The following is a 21,173-nucleotide window of genomic DNA, read 5'->3' as shown; positions in this document are numbered from 1 at the left end:
TGAGGAGTCAAATCAGCCTGAGCACGTACGTAACCTGACTCTGAATACAAGTAACCTTTCCTGTGTAAATATTGACATAACTTATTAGTGATGTAAATTACAAACTCTCAATACAGCTCTACAGCTTTACAGAAATCCAGATCTACATCAAGAGAACTAATGAGCAGAGTCAGAGGTGACAGTGGTAAGGTAAAACTCGAGGAAGAAACCTTAAGAGAAACCAGACTCAAGCTTTTGACTGACAGCCACATTTCTCATCCAACTGTCAGACCTAATGTTAACTCTGTCTCCTCCCTAATGAATACTACTGCACTGTACTGTCTGAGTGATATGTCCCTCAAGACTGAAAGTCCCAACTGCTGTCTTGCCTTAAAGAAGGTTTCTGGGTTTTGCAATACCTGTTCTACCCTGCTTTTTCAATTTGTAAGAAGACCTGACTCAGGGCGACGTCATGGCCTTCCACTTTTAAACTGTCACCCAGTTCCAACGCTCCATCAGCAAATGCAGCATGCTGCTCCCTTCACTACCTTCTCCCCTGTTGGGTGTAATTTGATTCGGGGCTGTGACTGTTCTCTCACTAGCGGCGCTTGACATGTGGTAATGAAATTAATCTCTATTATCCTCCCAGCCAGTGGAGGCGGAGCTGACAACCGGAGCAAAGAGAAACACAAACAACCGTAAAGACGGTCAGCAGTTCTCAATGCAAGGAGAGCAAGGAGCAAGGCTATGCTATGTGCAACCTTTGAACTTGTCAAATCATTACAAATCAACTCACTACAAAAGGTTTAATGCATGTCTTACATACAGTACAGTCAACGCTAGAATCATGGCACCTGTTACAAAAATGGGCAAACATGAAAATGTTAAATAAATAACATAAAAATAAAAAAGTGATTCTTTTATAGTATTTTCCAACATAAAATATTTCCTTAGGTTTCTTAATAATTGTCTGTAAAACACTGATTTCAAAATTATTGGCACCCGTACAATTTACTAATTGGTGAAGCCTCCCCTGGAGAGAATGATAGTTGTTTACACCGATCAGCCATAACATTAAAACCACCTGCCTAATATTGTGTAAGTTCCCCTTGTGCTGCCAAAACAGCTCTGAGCCGTCGAGGCATGGACTCCACAAGACCTCTGAAGGTGTGCTGTGGTATCTGGTACCAATACGTTACCAGCAAATCCTTTAAGTCCTGCAAGTTGCGTTGTGGGGCCTCTATGGATCTGAGTCGATTGTCCGGCACATCCCACAGATGCTCGATCAGATTGAGATCTGGGCAATTTGGAGGCCAAGTACACATCTTGAGCACTTTATCATGTTCCTCAAACCATTCCTGAACAATTTTTGCAGTGAGACAGGGCGCATTATCCTGCTGAAAGAGGCCACTGCCATTAGGGAATACCGTTGCCATGAAGGGGTGTACTTGGTCTGCAACAGTGTTTAGGTATGTGTTATACATCAAAGTAACATCCACATGAATGCCAGGACCCAAGGTTTCCCAGCAGAACATTGCCAAGAGCATCACACTGCTTCTGCTGGTTTGCCTTCTTTCCGAAGTGCATCCAGGTGCCATCTCTTCCCCAGGTAAGTGACGCACACGCCATCCATATGATGTGAAAGAAAACATGATCCGGCTGACCAAGACTGCCATTTTGGTGATGCTCTGACCCAGTCGTCTACAATGTTGGGTAAGTTACTCAAAAAAAAGTAATCCACTACAGATTACTAATTTAAAATTGTAATCTGATTACATTACTGATTACTGCATGTAAAAAGTAATCAGATTACTAACTACTTTACTTTCACATTACTTTCAAAACCTATCAAACCTACAAAAATACACTACCACTATAAAACCTATCTCGGGTGTTGTCACTGTTTGTAGGACTACCAGACTGATAAAACATAAAACTTTTCTAACTAGTCTAGTTTGGTGTCGCTAGCCAAGGGGAAGCACAGCTAAGTTATCAGTGTATGGGTTTAGCTGGTACAGTAAATTGCAGAGTACATTATCTTTCCTTATTCTCTGCTCATATCATGTTCATGTAAACTGGAACTCTTTTAGACATTTACACGCCTTGTTTTCCTGCTCAGCATCAGAGGATTTTACTGTTTCAGTTTCAATCCCTTTACTGGTTTAAAAAAAACAAACCTCTGTGTATATCCATTTTTCCTCACACTGACTCAGCTAGCGTTTGGCAGAATTGAGAGACTGTCAGGCAATAAGACACGAGTGTTTCCACGTATTTTCCTGTAAACCCTGTCTGATTGGTCTTGCCTCTGTTCACTGAAGATATAAAATTACAACACCACTGTCTTCTTTTACTGATGTTTAGTTACATAGTGACAAACCGCTCCAAATGGAGAATTATTCAGGGCTAAAGAAAAAATCTTTTGGGGCAAAACGTGATTTATTTTAAAAATACATTTGACTTAATATTGTTTTCTTAACAATAAATTTGTAATGCAAGTAACGTAATTTTATTGACCTCAGTAACTGTAATCAAATTATATAAATTTTAAATGTAATGCGTTACAATACTGCATTATCAGAAAAAGTCATTAGAATACAGTTATGTGTTACTTTGTAACATGTTACACCCAACTCTGGTCGTCTAGCCTTCTCAATTTGACCCTTTTCAAAGTCACTCAGAACTTTACGCTTGCCCATTTTTCCTGCTTCCAACAAATCAACTTCGAGAACTGACTGTTCACTTGCTGCCTAATATATTCCACACTTTGACAGGTGACAGTGGCTTTAATGTTATGGCTGATCGGTGTATATCCATTAAATGTGTTCTGTATGTCACCCTACGGATAAGCGGTTGAGGATGGATGGATGGATGGATGGATGTCAGCTGTCACTTTTGTGATAAAAGTTCTTTTCCCCGTGGTGTCGGATGATGGAGTGACAAAGAGAAGCTAGACAGAGTTGTGCAAAGGAAATTGTTTCAAGGATGACTTTTTGTTTTTGAAAGAAAATAGTATTATTTAAGGGAAAAAGTTCAAGAAAACAATTTTATTAGGGGAAAGACAAGTAGTTTCTATTATTGCTTATGTTGGAAATTTGAATCCTTTTGATTTTTACTCATGTGAATATTGTGATGGAGGCTCTCGGACAGGTTATAGGGATCCTTATGCAAAGTTTTATTCAGACAAAGAGCAAGGTTAAAATAAATAAATAAATAAATAAATAAAGGTTCCAGGGCTGGATGTTACAAATACTGTATGTTCTTCCATTTTGTTGAAGGGGTGCCAATAATTCTGGGGTAGAGTATAAGTATGGAGTACTATAGAAAGGTCTCCAATCAGCTATTGTAGGAAATGTGAACAGATATGCATGCCATTATGCCTCTATTGTGTGTCATAACAAAAGAAAAATATAGGCTAAGCAATTTTATTCAAACATCTGAAATGTTCATTCTCCAAGAGCCTGTCATTTACAGAGGCAACTTAGAGAACATATAATTAAAAGAAAACAGTGGCACAAGCTTGAACAATGCAGGCTAACGAGGCAGATAGGACCAAGCTTCAGCTTTCAGCCTGTCAAGAGTTGATTCGTAAATAAAGGATTTAGGTTTTGGTTGTTATCCTCATAACATCCACATTGTTATCCACATGTTTTTGATTGTTATCCACACGGAGCTAAAAGTTACTGGTCTAATGCAGGAAAACTAGGCAGAACTGTCAAGCTGCGTCAGAAAAAAACTAAATAATATTATTGAAGTAGTCTGAATGGTGTTCTCAAAATATCATTGTGCAGCCCAATTTTCTCCAAATAGTATATTGCATTGCTATAAAAAGATCCCCAATGACAGCAGTCTATGCTGTACATGTTGGAAATGTGGGGAAAAAATGAAAAGAGGATGGTAATTTTTTTTTCCACTTTTCCCCTATTGTGTGTAAACACACCTACTGCTGTCTGAATTGGCTTTTGGCAACAGAAACGTAGGTCTCTGTGGATGCGTATAACCTGTTAGTGATCTTCCTGCCATGAGAAAAGGGAAAGAAACAAAAGATTTAGTCAAACAGATTTTCACATCACATGTTATCTGTGCTGTCATTTTTTTAGATTTGATTTCTTATTTTAGCCCCTGTTATAGCTGCTGGTTGATCTGGAGATCTAGCTATAGTTGCAAGCGCTTGCTTTTCCACAATCCCCCCCACCTCTTTCAGAAAAGTGGAATGCAGATTTAACCTCAGGAGTGAAGCTCTACTTATTCATACACCCTCTGCGTTCCCAATATACAGGAGAATTACTACTTTCACCTCTGTGTGAGATGAATCCACTGATATTACCAACGTACTGTAGAGGCTGCATTAGCCACTGTCACTGTCAACTTTCCAGCTAGATTAAAGAAGGTCGAGACTCGCTCATAACACCATCAGCTGTAACTTACTGTTTGTTAATTGTTCAATCCTAAACTAAATTGCCGCTAGGTGTGAATGACTGTGTGAATGTGTATGTATGGGCTGGCATCTCATCCAGTGTGTACTGTATTAACACTTCACATCCAGTGTTCTTGGGACAGGCTTCGGATCCACCGCAACCCTGTCCAGGATAAAGTGGTTACTGAAGATGAATGCATGACCGATTTTCACACAATGGGATTTTTTACAGTTGTCATAACTTTTTGCATCTAGCAGGTGAAATATACCTGCACTGTGATAGTCTAACTGCTGGAAACTGCAGTGGGGCTGAATGTACATTTGGGCAAAAATGAATAAAAAAACAATTGGCATGTTCCTAATTGTTCATTTATAATTATCATAGTTATTTTTTTAAATTAAACTACAGGATGTCCCAAAAGTCTAAATACACAGGGGACTATGTTTGCCAGCACCACGTCGGTTGTGCCTTCATCAGTGGATGTTTGTGGATGTCCACTTCTCGGTTGGTCTGTAACACTTCCAGTCTTTTTGAATTTGTTTATAGGTTTGGCGACAGTGTAATGTGTGATGTGTTTGCTGTTTCCTGCTAAAGTCCATCGCTACCTTGCGACAGCTTTCTGATCCAGCCATTTGCTTCGCACCACCTGGGTCGGGGGTTTGAATCTCGCCTCCGCCATGTGTGTGGAGTTTGCATGTTCTCCAGGGGGTTTCCTCTGGGTACTCCAGTTTCCTCCCCCAGTCTGAAGACATGTGTTGTAATGGGTGTGTAAATGGGTGTGTGAATATGTATGCAATTGTGCCCTGTGATGGTTTGGCACCCCATCCAGGGTGTCTGCCACCTTGTGCCCCGAGTTCCCTGGCAAAGGCTCCAGGCTCCCCTGCGACCCTGTGTAGGATAACATTTACATTTTTATTACGTACTTATCCAGAGCGACTTACAGAAGTGCTTTGGAAGATAAGCGGTATGAAAAATGGATGGATGAAAAATTTTGGAAGATATTTTGCTAATTTCCCCTGTGTATGAAGACTTTTGGGACACCCAGTACATTTGCATAAACTACAGAAGTACAACCACCTCTATGAGTAACAGTGTCCAATGAAGCACTGTCTGCCAAATTCCTGTCCAATCAAAGAACTCCCATGTGTGCAGTTATTTGTGCTGGTAAACTAATAATGTTAAACCAATGAAAAGAAACAACTAGTAGAAACAGCCTAAGAGAAAGAGTTAATGCGTGTCAAAATATTAGATATCTGTGAATACAAAGCACCAACATTCACAGTAACTTGAGCATGGTGTGTCACTGTAGTCTTGCCGGAGCTGAACTAATCAGTCTATTTAGGGTCTGTTTTTAGCATAGATTACAGGAAAAATCCACCCTTTAAAGTAATGCATTACTTTACAATTAGCATGCAGTCTTCAGTGGTGACGAAGATTTGTTTTGTAATAAAAGCTGCCTTTTTTTTGTTCTTTAAATGTCTTTCCTCTACATGTTGGACTATTTTCCACAAAGCTTCAACTTTCATGCTAAATACCGCCATCAAGGACATCACAAGTGTGATAAAACAAGCTCCTGCATCACGTAATGACACCTCATCCTCGCTGTCACTCATTCTATATTCAGACGAGACCTAATTGCCGGATCTATCCGCATACATAATTACACACCTCTGCTTTCATGCACAAGAGAGCAGCACAGCACATTCATGCGCCGGAGAGCACCTATTGTCAACGTTCAAATTCACCCTATCATGAAAGGCAAGAAAAAAAAGACACACGGACAGACAGGTGCCTGCTGATTTTAGCAACACAGAGATGTATATCAAGTGGAGGAGAAGATTGGCTAAAAGCTGTTTGACTCACATCTAAAATTGTTACCGACTGTGGCACGTCCTTTTACATGATGATGTTGCTTTGCTTTGGTTCAGAACCTTCCAATGCACCATGCATTAAAATGAGTCTGTAACGTCCCTCTAACCTCGACACAGACTTGCCTTTCTCTGTTTGTACTGGGATGATATGTAGTTTCTCAGCGTGTACTCGCTGTAGCTGTGCCAACTCAGAGAACACCATTAAATCTCCCCGAACAGGACATAATGCAAAACTTCATCTAAACAAACCAATCACACAAGGCTCTTTTTACTTTCACATGAGAAATATTTCTTCACTAAGGTTAGGTGCCCTAAGCAGCAGGGGCTGTCAATGAAACACCATGTACAACAGAACCACTAAAGCGCACTTGTTTGTTTTTTCTTTTTGGGATTTTTCCAAATTTTCCTCTCCAATTTGGTCACCTGCCAGTGGCCACCCACTAGCTAACTCTCCCCTATCATAGGACAGCTACTAACTGTGGAAGTTGAAGGCTAACACATGCTTCCTCTGAGACACGTGAAGCCCATCAACTTTTCATACTGCTGCTCATCCTTCATCGCAGGACAGCATAACACACGCCAAGTAATACACAATATCTGCCCTCTTTCACATACATGAGCTCACAGACACCCACAATTGTCTAGTGTTGATCTGATTGAGAGGGCAGGAAGACAAAGCCATCCCTCCCTAATTTATGCCTCCCGACCATGGCTCTCTGGCATATGTGAAGAAAAGAATTTTGCTGTAATGTTTATGTGACAAAAAAAGGCTTCTTCTTCAGTCCCAAGTTTTGAATCAAACACGTCGAGCAGTGGTGGCTTTTTAAAAAAAAAAAAAAAATTGTACTTGTAAGTGTAATATTAATCCATTTTAACCTTTCTCAAGTACATATGTAAAGACAGATGTACTTTTTACTATGTTACAGCATTCCTTTTTCCGTGACATTTTCCTATGAATGAGTACACAGTATAAACTGCATATGCCTATGTAGCGTGTACAATGAAAGTGAGCACCTACAGCACCTACCAGTTGCCTTGACTGAAGTAATACATTTCACAACGGTTTAATGTAAGAATTTATTTATAAAGCATTGTGAAACTGTATTACATCATAATTATTCTCTTCACCATGGTATTATGAACATTTCTAACAAATTATAGTACCTTATTCATCCAAAGCAAAGGTGGAGCAGCTCAGCTGGCTTGAGCACAATGAATGAACGAATGAATGAAAAATATGCTAAGATACTACAGACAAAGCCTGTGAGCCCAGTCATTCCAAGATAGATGACTTTGAATAGCGACAATCTTCTTCCTGTAGTCGTGGAAATTGACATGAAATTTTAACAATACCACCTGCAGTCCAGGAGCACTTGTACTCGATGGCCATTACAAAACCGCAGAGAGTATGCAAGCATGGAAGTTCACGAAGGTAGTTTGGCTTTCACGCAACCATCACAGACGTTGTCTACACAATAAATATGTTTTTCTTTTCTAGAAGCACAATGCTCATTACAAATAGTATTTTGTATGCAATGATTTAAGCAATGAGCAGCTCTGCATGTGTGTGTGCGCAAGTATGACATAAACTAAAATAAGAGTAGTCTGTTTTGATCAGTGTGTCATAATTAAATAAGAATCACATGTCTGCCGTGACACTTGTGTAAAACTGTAATCTAAAAACACAGGTTTCTTGCTAAGGAAGTTCAAATATGGTTTTCTGTCTACAGCGTGGTTTCATCCACTATCTCCAGGCCTTCTCTCTTAGGAGAACCTTGTAACCTTTTCACATTCGGCTGCTGTCTCTGGCCTTTTGGGCCAGTCATACTGAGAGAAGCACACTGAGAGAACTCAACTGTGAGATTAAAAACAGAACACAGACGCTAAAGCTGTGTGACCTGGCCTCGAGCTTACAGAGTTGACCCTAATAAATACACAGCATGTGCTTTTATTCTTCTCCCACACACATACATGCACAAACACACACTTATAGAGTGGTGCTTGAAAGTTTGTGAACCCTTTAGAATGTTTCTGCATGAGTAGGACCTAAAATGTCATCAGATTTTCACACAAGTACGAAAAGTAAACAAAGAGAAGCCAACTAAACAATTGAGACAAGAATATTATATTTGGTCATTTATTTATTGAGGAAAATGATCAGATATTACATATCTGTGAGCAGCAAAAGTATGTGAATCTTTGCTTTCATTATCTGGTGTGAGCCCCTTGTGCAACAATAACTGCATCTAAACGTTTCCGGTAACTGCTGATCAGTCCTGCACATCGACTTGGAGGAATTTTAACCTGTTCCTCAGTACAAAACATCTTCAACTCTGGGATGTTGATGGGTTTCCTCACATGAACTGCCCGCTTCAGGTCTTCCACAGCATTTCTACTGGATTAAGGTCAGGACTTTGACTTGGCCATTCCAAAACATTAACTTTATTCTACTTTAACCATTCTTTGGTAGAATGATTTGTGTTCTTAGGTTCATTGTCTTGCTGCATGGCCAACTTTCTCTTGAGATTCAGTTGACAGACAGATGTCATGACATCTTCCTTTAGAAATCACTGGTATAATTCAGAATTCATTGTTCCTTCATTGATGGTAAGTTGTCCTGACCCAGATGATGTAAAACCATGATACTACCATCACCATGTTTCATAGAAGGTTTGCAGCAATATTCTTTTTGGAGAGCAGTGGTTTTCTCCTTACAATCCTGCCATGCACACCCTTGTTGTTCAGTGTTCTCATAATGCTGGACTCATGAACATTAGCCAATGTGAAAGAGGCATTTAGCTGCTTAGAAGTTATCCTGGGTTCCTTTGTGACTTCACAGATTGTTACACATCTTGCTCTTGGAGTGATCTTTGTTGGTGTTGGTGTGTGTATATACATATAGCATACATGATTGTGTTCAAACTATACCAGCAGTAATGCAGCACATGCAATTTTTTTTCAGGCTCGTATCCTTACTTCAGTATTCTGAGCTATTAATTGCAGTGGACCTGACCTGGTGTTGTGTGTTTGTGTGTGTTCATACAGACCTGCGCAGGATGACGGCGGGTTTTATGGGCATGGCGGTGGCCATCATCCTTTTCGGCTGGATCATTGGCATGCTCGGCTGCTGCTGGGACCGAGGCCTAATGCAGTATGTGGCGGGTCTGCTCTTCCTTATGGGTGGTGAGTCAAATAACACACACACACACATACACAAGCACTAACACAAAGTGCATCAGAAGTTGACAGAGGGTACCTGTGATGAGTTACTGTATATACTGTATGAGACAATGGTGTTATGTATAAAATGTACAGAAACATTTTTTCAAGGAAAATCATTTATGGTGCCAGAAATCTCAACATATTAAAATACAACCTTTGTGCACAAAACACTGTAAAAAGTCTCACCTAAGTAAAGTTGTTAAAAGCACTTACACTTCCTCTGACCTTTTTTTTTCACTTGTTGCCCATTAAAGAGGTTTAATTACAGATTAGAGACTTGTGACAGGTGTAGGCGTATGGCACTTTCTTTTAAGTTCACAGCATTGAAGCATGTCTAACACTTTTGTACAGCAGTAGTGCACTGCAGTGCGTTACAGTGTTAGTAATTTAGACACTGAAACACTGCGGTTCAGGTGTCCTTGAGTTGTTAAAGAAACTTTCAACACTTATTTTCTTATGTTTTGATCGAAGAACACAGTGTTGATAGTAGGCACCATTTTGTTGCAAAGACTGAAGATAAGACAGTTGTTTTGCCTGTCATATAATTAAAATCAGCAGCTTATACAAGTGTGTATTTTGAACTTAGATGGTTTGAATTTTGTTTCATTTTTTTTTTTTTGTCCCTCATGACATTATAACGTGCACAGCTGCACAGGAAAATTACTTACTGTAAATGTAATTTTCTTCACCCATGCTTAAGGACTTTTTAAAGGCCTTGTTCCATGTGGACCTCATTAGGTAAAAGTGCACACAGTGACCTTTCAGTGATTGGCAAGTCGCGATACTGGTCACAGGGCGTAAAATAAATTACACTGCATGTACAAAATATAGTTGGAGTTAAAAATTTTTTTTTTTTTTATACATATTTACATCAACACAAAATATGTAAAGAATACCTCCTAGCTTTCCATCATTAAACAAAGATGTTTAATCTTCCCACTTAATTTTCAATGATCAATTGCTGTCTACATTGCTCCGGGTGAAGTTGATTTTGTGCAGTTCAGTTCAATCTAACGTACCTGGCAAATCAAAGTCTTCTGGGAGGTATTTTCAACATGTTACATCATAGTGTTTGGCACAGCCAGCCAGACCTCTCCCTGGCAGGAATTATGCTGAGGGCTTTAATGTTGATGTTGGTTGTAGATTTTGGTAAACACGGCGGCCTCCTCTCACATCACACTGCCTCTTCTGTATGCAACGTGCAGCCCCAGAGCTGTGGGGAGCAAAGTGAAGATGCAATTAAAATGGGTGGCATTAATGTATTGGCCTGCTCTTGAATAATAAGGAGGCAATTAAAAAGCCAATTAAGATGCTAAGTCATAAAAACAGAAGGTTGCACTGAGGGTCAGATTACAGTGGGCTGAGTGGTCGCTTGGTCACAGCATATACGAAATGTGTTCCCAGTAAGGAGTTAGAGTGATTTATACATATAAAGATCAAGTATCATATAATTAACGAGACTATTTTGATGAATTCATTTCGAGTCATTTCCAGTCACGCTGTGTCACATTTTGGTGTCCTTTGGTGTCAGTTAAATGAAAGAAATTAAAATGTATGTGATTTTAGTGCACTCTCCAAAGAGCTTTGCATTGTGAATGGTATGCATTTTAATTTACAGTCCCCACTAAAACTACTGGAATGGCAAGGCCAATTAATTAGTTTTTGCTGTAGACTGAAGACATTTGGGTTTGAGCTCAAAAGATGAATATGAGAAGAGAGTTTAGAATTTAAGCTTTTATGTACTGGTATTTATACGTAGGTGTGTTAAATGACATAGAAGGTCAAGTTCCACTGGCTTTATTGTCATTTCAACCATACACAGCTGGTACAGTACACAGTGAAACGAAACAACGTTCCTCCAGGACCATGGTGCTACATAAAGCAAGACACAAACCACATGAGACGATGCAGAACTAAATAAAATCTACACTTTTTTACATAAAGTGCACATGCAGACATGTGTTAACAACACAGGACTGTCCTGTACTACTAAAACAGGACATTAGGCACAGTAAGTGACAGTGTAGCGCTGACCAGTACACAGTTTGAGTGTGGAAGTGTCCGATATAACAGGTAGTGCAAAGGACAGGGGCTAAAGAGTAACAATATAATTTAAAAGAGGTATAAATGTAAACATAACAGACTATGACTTATATGACTTAGTATTCAGCAGATTAGGTTATAGCAAATATGGACATAGCAGTTATTGCAGCAGCAGCCAGGTAAAGTGTATAATACTATATTTTTATAAGTACAATAGCAGTGAAATGCCATAGAGTCAATGCAGGAATGTGCAAATATTACATGGGAGTGGGATGGTGTTCAGTTCAGTGTGTGTGTGTGTGTGTGTGTGTGTGTGTGTATGTGTGTGTGTGTCAGTCTAGTCTCTCAGTATTGAGGAGTCTGATGGCTTGGGGGAAGAACATAGCACATTTTGTATCACACCACCCAATTTGTGACTAACAGGTATTTTTTGTTACCCAGGTGTGTCCTGTTAGAATCATTGTTTAAAGGATTAATAGCTCTTAATGTCTCCTCTTGGCTTTAACATTCAGTTATCCCTTTGAAGACTTTTTTGTTGTTGTTGTTAAAAAGGATAAACCAACATGAAGATCAGAGAGCTGTCTATGGGAGAAAAGCAAGCCATTTTAAAGCTGAAAAAGAGGGAAAGTCCATCAGAGGCACTGCTCAAACATTGGGCATAGCCAATACAACAATTTGGAATATCCTGAAAAAGAAAAAAAAAAAAAAACCACTGGTGTATTGAGCAACAGTGTATGGCCCAGTCAAGGAAAACACCAGATGAAAAGAAACATTGTCAGAAACATTGTAAAAGCTGTGAAGAAAATCCCAAAAACAACAGTTAGTGACATCACCAACAACCTTCACAGGGCAGGGGTGAATGTATCACAATCCAATGTCCAAAGAAGACTTTGAGAGCAGAAATATAGGGCCCATACCACAAGATGCAAACCACTCATAAGCAGTAAGAATCGGAAAGCGAGATTGGAATTCATAAAGAAACACAGAGATGAGAACAAACGTTCTGGAACCAAGATTGACTTCTACTAAAGTAATGGAAAGACCAAAGTGTGGAGAAAGAAAGGGTCTGTTCGTGATCCAAAACATACACGCTCATCTGTGAAACATGGTGGAGGTAGTGTCAAGGCTTGGGCTTGCATGGCTGCTTCTGGAAGAGGCTCACTAACATGGTGGTAGCAATAGAATAATTTCAGAAGTTTACAGGAACATGAACATTTTGTCTGCCAATTTACAGAGAAATGCATCCAAATTAATTGGGAGGAATTTCATCATGCAGCAACACAATGATCCAAAACACACTGCCAACGTACAAAGGACTTTATCAGGGGGGAAAAGTGACAGGTTTTAGACTGACCAAGTCAATCATCAGACCTTAACCCAACTGAGCAGCATTTCACCTCCTGAAGAGACTAAAGGGAGAAACCCCTCAAAAAATCAACAATGGAAAGAGGCTGCAGTAAAAGCCTGGGAAAGCATCACAAAAGAAGAAACCAACAATTTGCTGATGTCAGTGATTCGCAGATATTGTGAGCAAGGGGTATGCAACCAAATATTAAGTGTTATTTACTTTAATTTACTTCAAGACTTGTTTGTTCCTATACTTTTGCTGGCCTAAAAATTGGGTGGTCTGATACAAAAGGTTCTATGTTATATGTTGTTTAACACATCTAGCTGGAAATAGCAGGAAATAAAAGCTGAAACCCTGAACTCTCGTCTCATATCCATCTTTTGACCTCAAGCCGAAATGTCTTTGGGGTATAGTACAAACAAATGAATTGGCCTTGCCTTTCCAGTAGTTTTGAAAGTATGTTAACTTGCTCTTTTTGCTTTTTCAGGTACCTTCTGCATCATCTCGCTGTGCACCTGCGTAGCGGGAATTAATTTTGAGCTTTCCCGCTATCCGCGCTACCTGTACGGCCTCCCAGACGACATCAGCCATGGTTACGGCTGGTCCATGTTCTGTGCCTGGGGTGGCCTGGGCCTGTCTCTTATCGCTGGCTTCTTCTGCACGCTGGCTCCCTCCGTTCAGCCAATCCCACGCTCCACCTGCCCCAAATCCCGGCAAGAAAACGGCACAGTGTGTTAAGCGGAGGCTGCTGACAAAGTCACCATGCAGCAGCGTGCAGAGTGGAAAACATATAAACAATAAGACGACTGATTATCAAAACCATATGTTTGTTCCAGAGTCATTTCTGATCTCACCAGTCAGATGCCATTTTCGTGTGACTTTGCAAGTAAGTATCCTGATTGTTCCATGACAAAAAAATAATAATAAATGAAAGCCAGTATGTTACTGAGATTCCGAAATGGAGATACCACAGAGGAACACTTCACTTTCAGGATTTTATTTCTTTCCCATTGAGAACATTGGGAAAGGAAGCATGAAACGGCGACTAATGGAGACTTGTACATCAGTATGTGAAAATACAGCAGCATGAAACCTTGAAAGGTGTGTAAGAGTTTCTAGCTGTTAGTTGTCTCTTTATTGATAAATTGGTGCTTTGGGGTTGAAAAAAAATCCCAATATAGTATATGTGTTTTGTGTTTGAAGAGTTACTGAACTGGAGACAGTGCCAATCTATATCTAAGGAGGGTAACAATGCAAATGACAATAGAAACGTTTTGAAGCAATGGATTCTATGATACCAATATAGTTATAGTGAAATGGAGCAGCACTGGATACTGGATACAACCACAAGCCCTTTAGTCTGCAGACAAGAAATCAGTACTGTAAGAAAATGAGGAAGAGACTGTAAGAAGAGGAACGGGACACATCTGCTGGTGCCAGTATCTCTCTACTGCTGTATTGCAAATTGTAAAGAATATTCCAGAACAAATCATTACCATGATGAGAGATTTGAGAGAGTTTCATTTCTTCCATTCTCCAACAGGATCATGTAAATGTTTTTAACATGGTACTCCACCTTTTTTTTTTTTTTCTTTAATTGACATGTACCTTGAACGGGTGTGAGTGTATACGTGTGTATCTGTCCTCCATTTCGCTCTTCTCGATAAATGTTGTGTTAATTTGGGTGGGTGTTTATTTTCTGTAGAGGGACAGAGGAGGGGAAACAACAGTGTCAGATAAAAAAAATAAAAAAAGAAAATGCCAGAAATGTTCAACTCGATAGGTTAGTTCTTTGATAAACATTTAAAAAATAATAATAATTTAAAAGGAAAGATGCCATATCTTGTTTGAAAAGAAGAAAGCACAGTTTTCCTAGAGACAAAGATGACTCAGCATCACAGTAGCTGTCTGTGAGATCGCACTTATTCCATTTGATAGGAAGATGCCCTCGTTTAAAGCTAGCTTCCAGTGAAAGGACACAGTGTTTGCATGCTTCTTAAAGACAAGAGTTATTAGTGACAGAGAAATCATGGCACCTTTGCCAAAAGAGCTTCAGAATATAGGAAGAGCGCAGCCATTAAATAAAGCACAAGCTTAATGCGATCTATAAACACTGTTGGGCCCATTCAATCCCAGATCGAGCCGTGATGCTCACACTCATCTGCTTGCTTTGCATTCAATTTCATTTTCCTCGATATTAATTATTAATGTCCTGAGAGTACCGTGAAGTGTATCTAAAAAGCTCACTGCCATCTCAGAGAAGGTGTCCTCAGTCTCAGCCTGGCTTAATTATATTGTGGAAGGCTGGGTCACTGTTTGTGTAGTCTCTCATGTCTACAATCAATCTGAAATGCTGGACCATGTTCTCTAGAAGTGTAGGTATATAAGTATAGGAGTCATGCAGACCTGCCAACCCTGAAGAAGAATAATGTGTAGTCTCACTGATTACTCAAAGATTACTGAAAGATTAGGATTACTATTAGAAATATTTGCAAAGTGGTAGATTTGACATTTTGTTGTTGTTGTTGTCGTCGTTGTTTTGGTCAAAGATTTGCACCATTTAAGGCCTTTGAACTATGGCCATTGTCACTGAAATCTGGATATTCAGTAGATTAAGCTTTAGAATTCAAAATGAGCAAGCCAGAGGCAAGGATGCTGATATGCAGAAGAGACCTTGAAAGGAACTAAGGAGTTCATCCTCTTCTGAGTGACACCGGATTGTGTGATTATGAGTCATTACTCTTCCAATATTGACTATAAAAATCAAGTATGTTGACAGGATCTTCGGTTCGAGGCTCATTATTGATTTCAGTTTTTGTTGTCTGAAATGTTCACACATCCCAAATAAATATACGTAATTAACTGTTGTAATCTATACGTTAGCTAAGCCAAACATATGTTGATAGATTTTATTTCACATTAACGAACTCAAAAGATTCTCTGTTTAGCTTGACAGAAAGTGAGGGCACAGCGTCAGTACATCTTTCAAGAAGGAAAATAAAAAAATTACTAACGTGACATGGGGGAAAGGGGGAGAGGCTTCCAGGAGGTGTCAGTTAATATCAGAGAGTCCAAAACCCCTACACAACTGTCAATCATTCCAGATTCATATGAGGGGGAAAAGACTGGTCTTTTGGCATATTTTTGAGTGATTTCTTGTTCTATTGTACTTCGATGTGAAAATACCTATACAAAATGCATAAAGGTTGGCTGGTCTGCTAATGTAGTTCAACAAAATATGATAGAACAGCTTGGGTCTTCATTCATCTGAGCTCTGTGATCTGGACTGTATGGAAGTTTGGATGCAAGATGATAATGCAGCTAGCTAGAAAATGACATTATACCAACCTATAGAACCCAGATGGAAAACCATGTGCCTGATTACTATATTCTCACAACTGCAAAGATGAGTATGGAAATCTGGTCTCAAAGGAAAATTGTATAAGCCCATCTGGTCTTATATAAGATAGTGTTCCTGGACACACTTAAAAGGAAAAATATTTAGGCTATTTCAGTCTGCGAGGATTACGCAACCAGACATTGATATAAACCGAGTCGCATCCATTCCTCACTGGTGAAAAGCAGATGAGCTCTTTCCCATCATTTCTTATCCAGAGGCTGCAGGCCAGCACCACTATATCTGCTTTTCCATAGCTAGGAAACAAACATTACAACATCATACATCAGACAAATCTCTCTCTCTTTTTTTTTTTTTTTTTTTTTTTACACACACACATCATTGCTTTATATTTTTTAAATGCTTGAGGTCAGAATAGCCACACATGACATAGGGTTCAGATAAATAAATTAATTAATTAAAAGTAGACATTTCACAAGTTTAGCACCGATCAGGCCAAGATGGTAGGCAATTTTCTACTCATTATCTCAACAACCCAAAGTTAATCATATTCAGTACATACATCCTAGATTGTAATGTTCCTGATTCTGCTATACTGACGCAACAATTTTATTAAAAAAGAGAAATATGGTACATTCAGCATTTATGCGACATTCCGATCCAAGCTGTTTTCATCAATCCAACATTGGAAAAGAATTTTTAAACATATCATGTCATCACTCATGTCATCCAACTAATGTCTGTGTTTACATGAAAGCAGCCAAACATGCGTATTGTGTCTTTTTGTTTAAAGAACAAGCATTTGGATGTTTGGGTATAATGTTTTGAGTGAGTGGGAATATATTTTTCCTCCATATGTTGTAAAATAATAGCAGGATAACAGAAACTGAAACTTTCATTTTTATGAGACAATTAAAAATCTAAGGACTTATCGAATCGTTTTCATCAGTAATGTGTCTGTTGCATAAATCCAAAAAATGTACAAAAAATTAAGTAAAAAAAAAAAAATCCTGGAAATGTTAAAACTGTGGAATGTAAAACCATAAAATAAAATGTCATTGGTGTGTTTATTTGTATGGACTGTTCCCTTTACACACTGGAATGTGCACAACGGAAACCCTTGGAAACTGATTTCTCATACACTGTGCAAGAAATCAAAGTCAAAATACTGAGAGAAGTTATAAATTAACTTAACATTTACTTGATGTTTATTCATTTATATTTCTCTATTTGGATAAGCAGTGCAAGTGAAAGGACAGATGAGTGAGACAGGAGCCTTAATTAGTTCCACATATTGGCACATATTGGGGGAGGCTAAAAATACATGAAGTTAATATCAAACCGGAAATCATACCCAGTATATATCCAGTATCATACTCCTTGCTGTTGTTGTTATTATATGAATATGACAATATATCAAAATATATTTAGATTTAGATGAGAGAGGAGAAAGGAGAATGGACAGACTAGTGAGCTGCCAGGAAGGCTATGGAAACTCAAATAATCACTCTTTACAATTGTGGTGAGCAGAACAGCATCTCAGAATGCACAGTCCTGAAATGGATGGGCTACAGTAGCAGAAGACCACATCAGGATAGATAGATAGATAGAAACATGGCACTACACTGCACTAAGCTGTATATAATTTATTTGCACACTACAACCCCCAATTCCAAAAAAGTTGGAACGTTGTGTAAAATGTAAATTTCATAAACCCATGTGTTATTCACAGTAAAACATAGAAAACATATCAAATGTTTAAACTGAGTAAATGTATCATTTTAAGAAAAGAAAAAAAAGGTATGGGGTGCATTAGTGCCTATGGAATGGGCAGCTTGCACATCTGGAAAGGCACCATCAATGCTGAAAGGTATATACAGGTTTTAGAGCAACATATGTTTCCATCCAGATTCCATTCCATCTTTACTCCTGAGAAAGTCTGCCTAAGATACTCAGGTTACTGACCTGTTGCCAATTAACCTAATTAATTGCAAAAGATTCCTCCAGCTTCTTTTTAGTAACACTTACATAAAAACAATACTTTTTTGAGACCTGTTGTGGCCATCAAATTCAAAATTGCCATTTTTTTTCTTAAAATGGGACATTTCCTCAGTTTAAACATTTGATATGTTTTCTAGTTTCTATTGTGAATAATACATGGGTTTATGAGATTTGCAAATCATTTCATTCTGTTTTTATTTACATTTTGCACAGTGTCCCAACTTTTTTTGGAATTGGGGTTGTAAATAATGTGTCAAATGAAAACACCACCACAATGAAAATAATCTGCCTTAAAGCTTGCATAGGATTTTGTTTTGTTAAGTCATATAATGTGACCTTTCTGAGCTGCTGTGAGTCGCCCTGACAATCCTGTAATAGCAATTCACAGTTAGCACTGTGTCAGAGTGTGACATCTGTGTGTATATATATATATAATTATATTATTATATTATATATTATATAATATATCTCATATATTATATGCCAGTTCAAATACGTCACACATCATGTTGGCCCAACTATAGGCATTAAAAGAAGTCCAACTTCATGGTGTCAGGCAACCAATCAGAAGAGAGAAACAGAGCGAGACAGAGAGAGAGTCAATATAGTCAATTCAGGCATGATGGAGTTCTAGTTTTATTCTTTCAGAACAAGTAAGGTAATGATTTGTTCTCTGATTTGCTGGGAAGATAATGAATGATGGTTATCCTCATTGTGGAATTCATATCATTATCCAGGCGCAATGTTGCTTTAGCTGAAGAGATAATGATACCTGGAACGTATCAATAGTCAGTAACCAGGCTTACGGAGTAACAGGATACATGTAACGGTGTTACGTAATCAAGATACCAAAAAAACCTGCCAACTGTAATCCGTTACAGTTACATCAAACAACAAAGTAATCAGATTACAGGTACATTTTGTAAAAAAAAAAATTTTAAATTAAAAAGGGAACAATATCAGGGTTACTTTGTCATCATTTAATACCAAAGAAACTAATCTTTTGACATAAATCAATATAGACAGCTGCTTGATTATAGTTCTGATTCTCTCATGCCAGTCGTGACACTCAGGAGTAACCTCCTGATGCATGCACAGATTAATTTTGTGCAAAGTTAATTTGTTAGAAATTAACACAGTTCTCTGAAATGCTTTTGTTAGGGTGACCAGTGACCATATGTCCTCTTTTTCGGACCTTAAAAAGCGTCTAAATTTGAGAAAATGTCCGGGATATGGCTTTAGTTTCATTATGATGTGCTTATGGTCTAATACTGCATCATGTGTTCGCATATTTGCGTTGCTTTAACTCCTCTCTGTAATTCCCACCTTCTCGCCCACCAATTGGTCGATTATAAAAGGCTTGCAGCAACTATTGGCCAAATTCCTGCCTCTCAGTCATTAGCCTCCTCTCAGCGAACGCGCAAAGGTGAAGTGCTGTTGTGTACAGCATTGAACTGTTCCTTGACAATAGCAGCAAATGACAGCTGTCCTTAATCTAAACAATGCCTGTGACCATATAAGGTCATTCTGAATTTCATGTTATCACATTGCTTCGTATTACATGGCCATTCAGATGTGTAAATGATGGCAGAAGGTGCACTCCTGGCATCTGATATTTTATTTTATTCCATGGACATTCAAAAGAAGGTAGGAAAAATGTCAAACGTGGGCAGAGTGAAATCAATTTTATTTATTTATACAAATATATATATATATATATATATATATATATATATATATATACACACACACACACACACACACACACATATATATATATATGTAAGAAAATACTTTTATTTAGAGAAAAAAGATATATATATATACATATATATATATATATATATATATATATATATATATATACACACACACACACACACACACACACACACACACACACACACACATATATATATATCTTTTTTCTCTAAATAAAAGTATTTTCTCTTTACCTTACTTACATATGTGAAGTAATCCAAAAGTAATCAGAATACGTTACTTTCATATTGTGATACTTGAGTATTGTGATATTTGTGATGAAGTAATTTGTAACTGTACTCATAATGCATAATGCACAACAGCAGAAGATTATTTATATTCCCAGAATTGTGTTCTGACTATTTAGGCAGACTATGTAGTGAGAAGTATGTGTTTTTAAACACAGCCCTGAATTGTCATTGCACTTGCAGCCTTAAAATGAATCCACACAGTGACATGTTGTTAATTGTCCTTCTGCATGTCACATGCAAAAGCATTTTTCTTCCAGAGATTTCTTCCAAAAGCTTACATTCAGCAACTTTAAATTTCAAAGTAGTGTGTAGAGTACATCATTAAAATACTGTTTTGACATTACTATAGCAGTAGTGATTACTATAGCATTTAACATCACGTGGTGCCTTAATGAGAGAACAGGGATGGAGAATAAGATATCTTGAAAACTGGTTCAATGGCAAAGTAGAATAAATTAACTAAAACATTCATTTAAAGAGATTAAAAAAAAACCTTAGGCTAATGAATTCTTCATGAAAGCTTTTAGAAGAAGGGCATGACTGTGAATAGCCGCTGTTGATTATGAAGAGAGAGCTCTTGATTTGTGGTCCAGAGCGCCAAGGTGATGGAGGACCATCTTCCAACTCTGGGCAATTACCTTGCATTTCATTACCTATTTCTTTCACTCAGACATGATTCCTTGGCTTTGAAACATGCTATTAAGTTAATACTATTGACAGCCCACAAGTGCGAGTATGAATAACTGAAAAATCCTTATACTTCAGCTACTCGTTGGTGTACTTTGAACTATGAAGCCTTAAATTAGTAAGAATTAATTGCATAGTGCACTTACCATCCATCCATCTTCCATGCTGCTTATCCTACACAGGGTCGCAGGAAAGCCTGGAGCCTATCCCAGGAACTCAGGGCACAATCATCATTCA

General features: G+C 38.3%; 1 protein-coding gene across 2 annotated transcripts in view; it reads left to right on the top strand.

Annotated features, from left to right (window-relative positions):
• Positions 1-17,309, top strand: part of tmem178bb (transmembrane protein 178Bb) — a 118,180-nt gene extending 100,871 nt beyond the window's left edge. For both annotated transcript variants that reach the window (XM_053649997.1, XM_053649998.1), the window contains 2 exons: positions 9,311-9,448; positions 13,366-17,309. In XM_053649997.1, the coding sequence (XP_053505972.1) occupies positions 9,311-9,448; positions 13,366-13,616 (389 nt within the window). In that variant the 3' untranslated portion in view covers positions 13,617-17,309. The remainder of the gene's footprint in view (positions 1-9,310; positions 9,449-13,365) is intronic.
• The last annotated feature ends 3,864 nt before the right edge of the window (positions 17,310-21,173 follow it).

The sequence above is a fragment of the Ictalurus furcatus genome, chromosome 19, assembly GCF_023375685.1.
Source record: "Ictalurus furcatus strain D&B chromosome 19, Billie_1.0, whole genome shotgun sequence".
Classification (NCBI taxonomy): Eukaryota; Metazoa; Chordata; class Actinopteri; order Siluriformes; family Ictaluridae; genus Ictalurus; species Ictalurus furcatus.
Note: the sequence above shows the minus strand (reverse complement) of the source record. Positions and strands in the feature narration are given on the sequence as shown.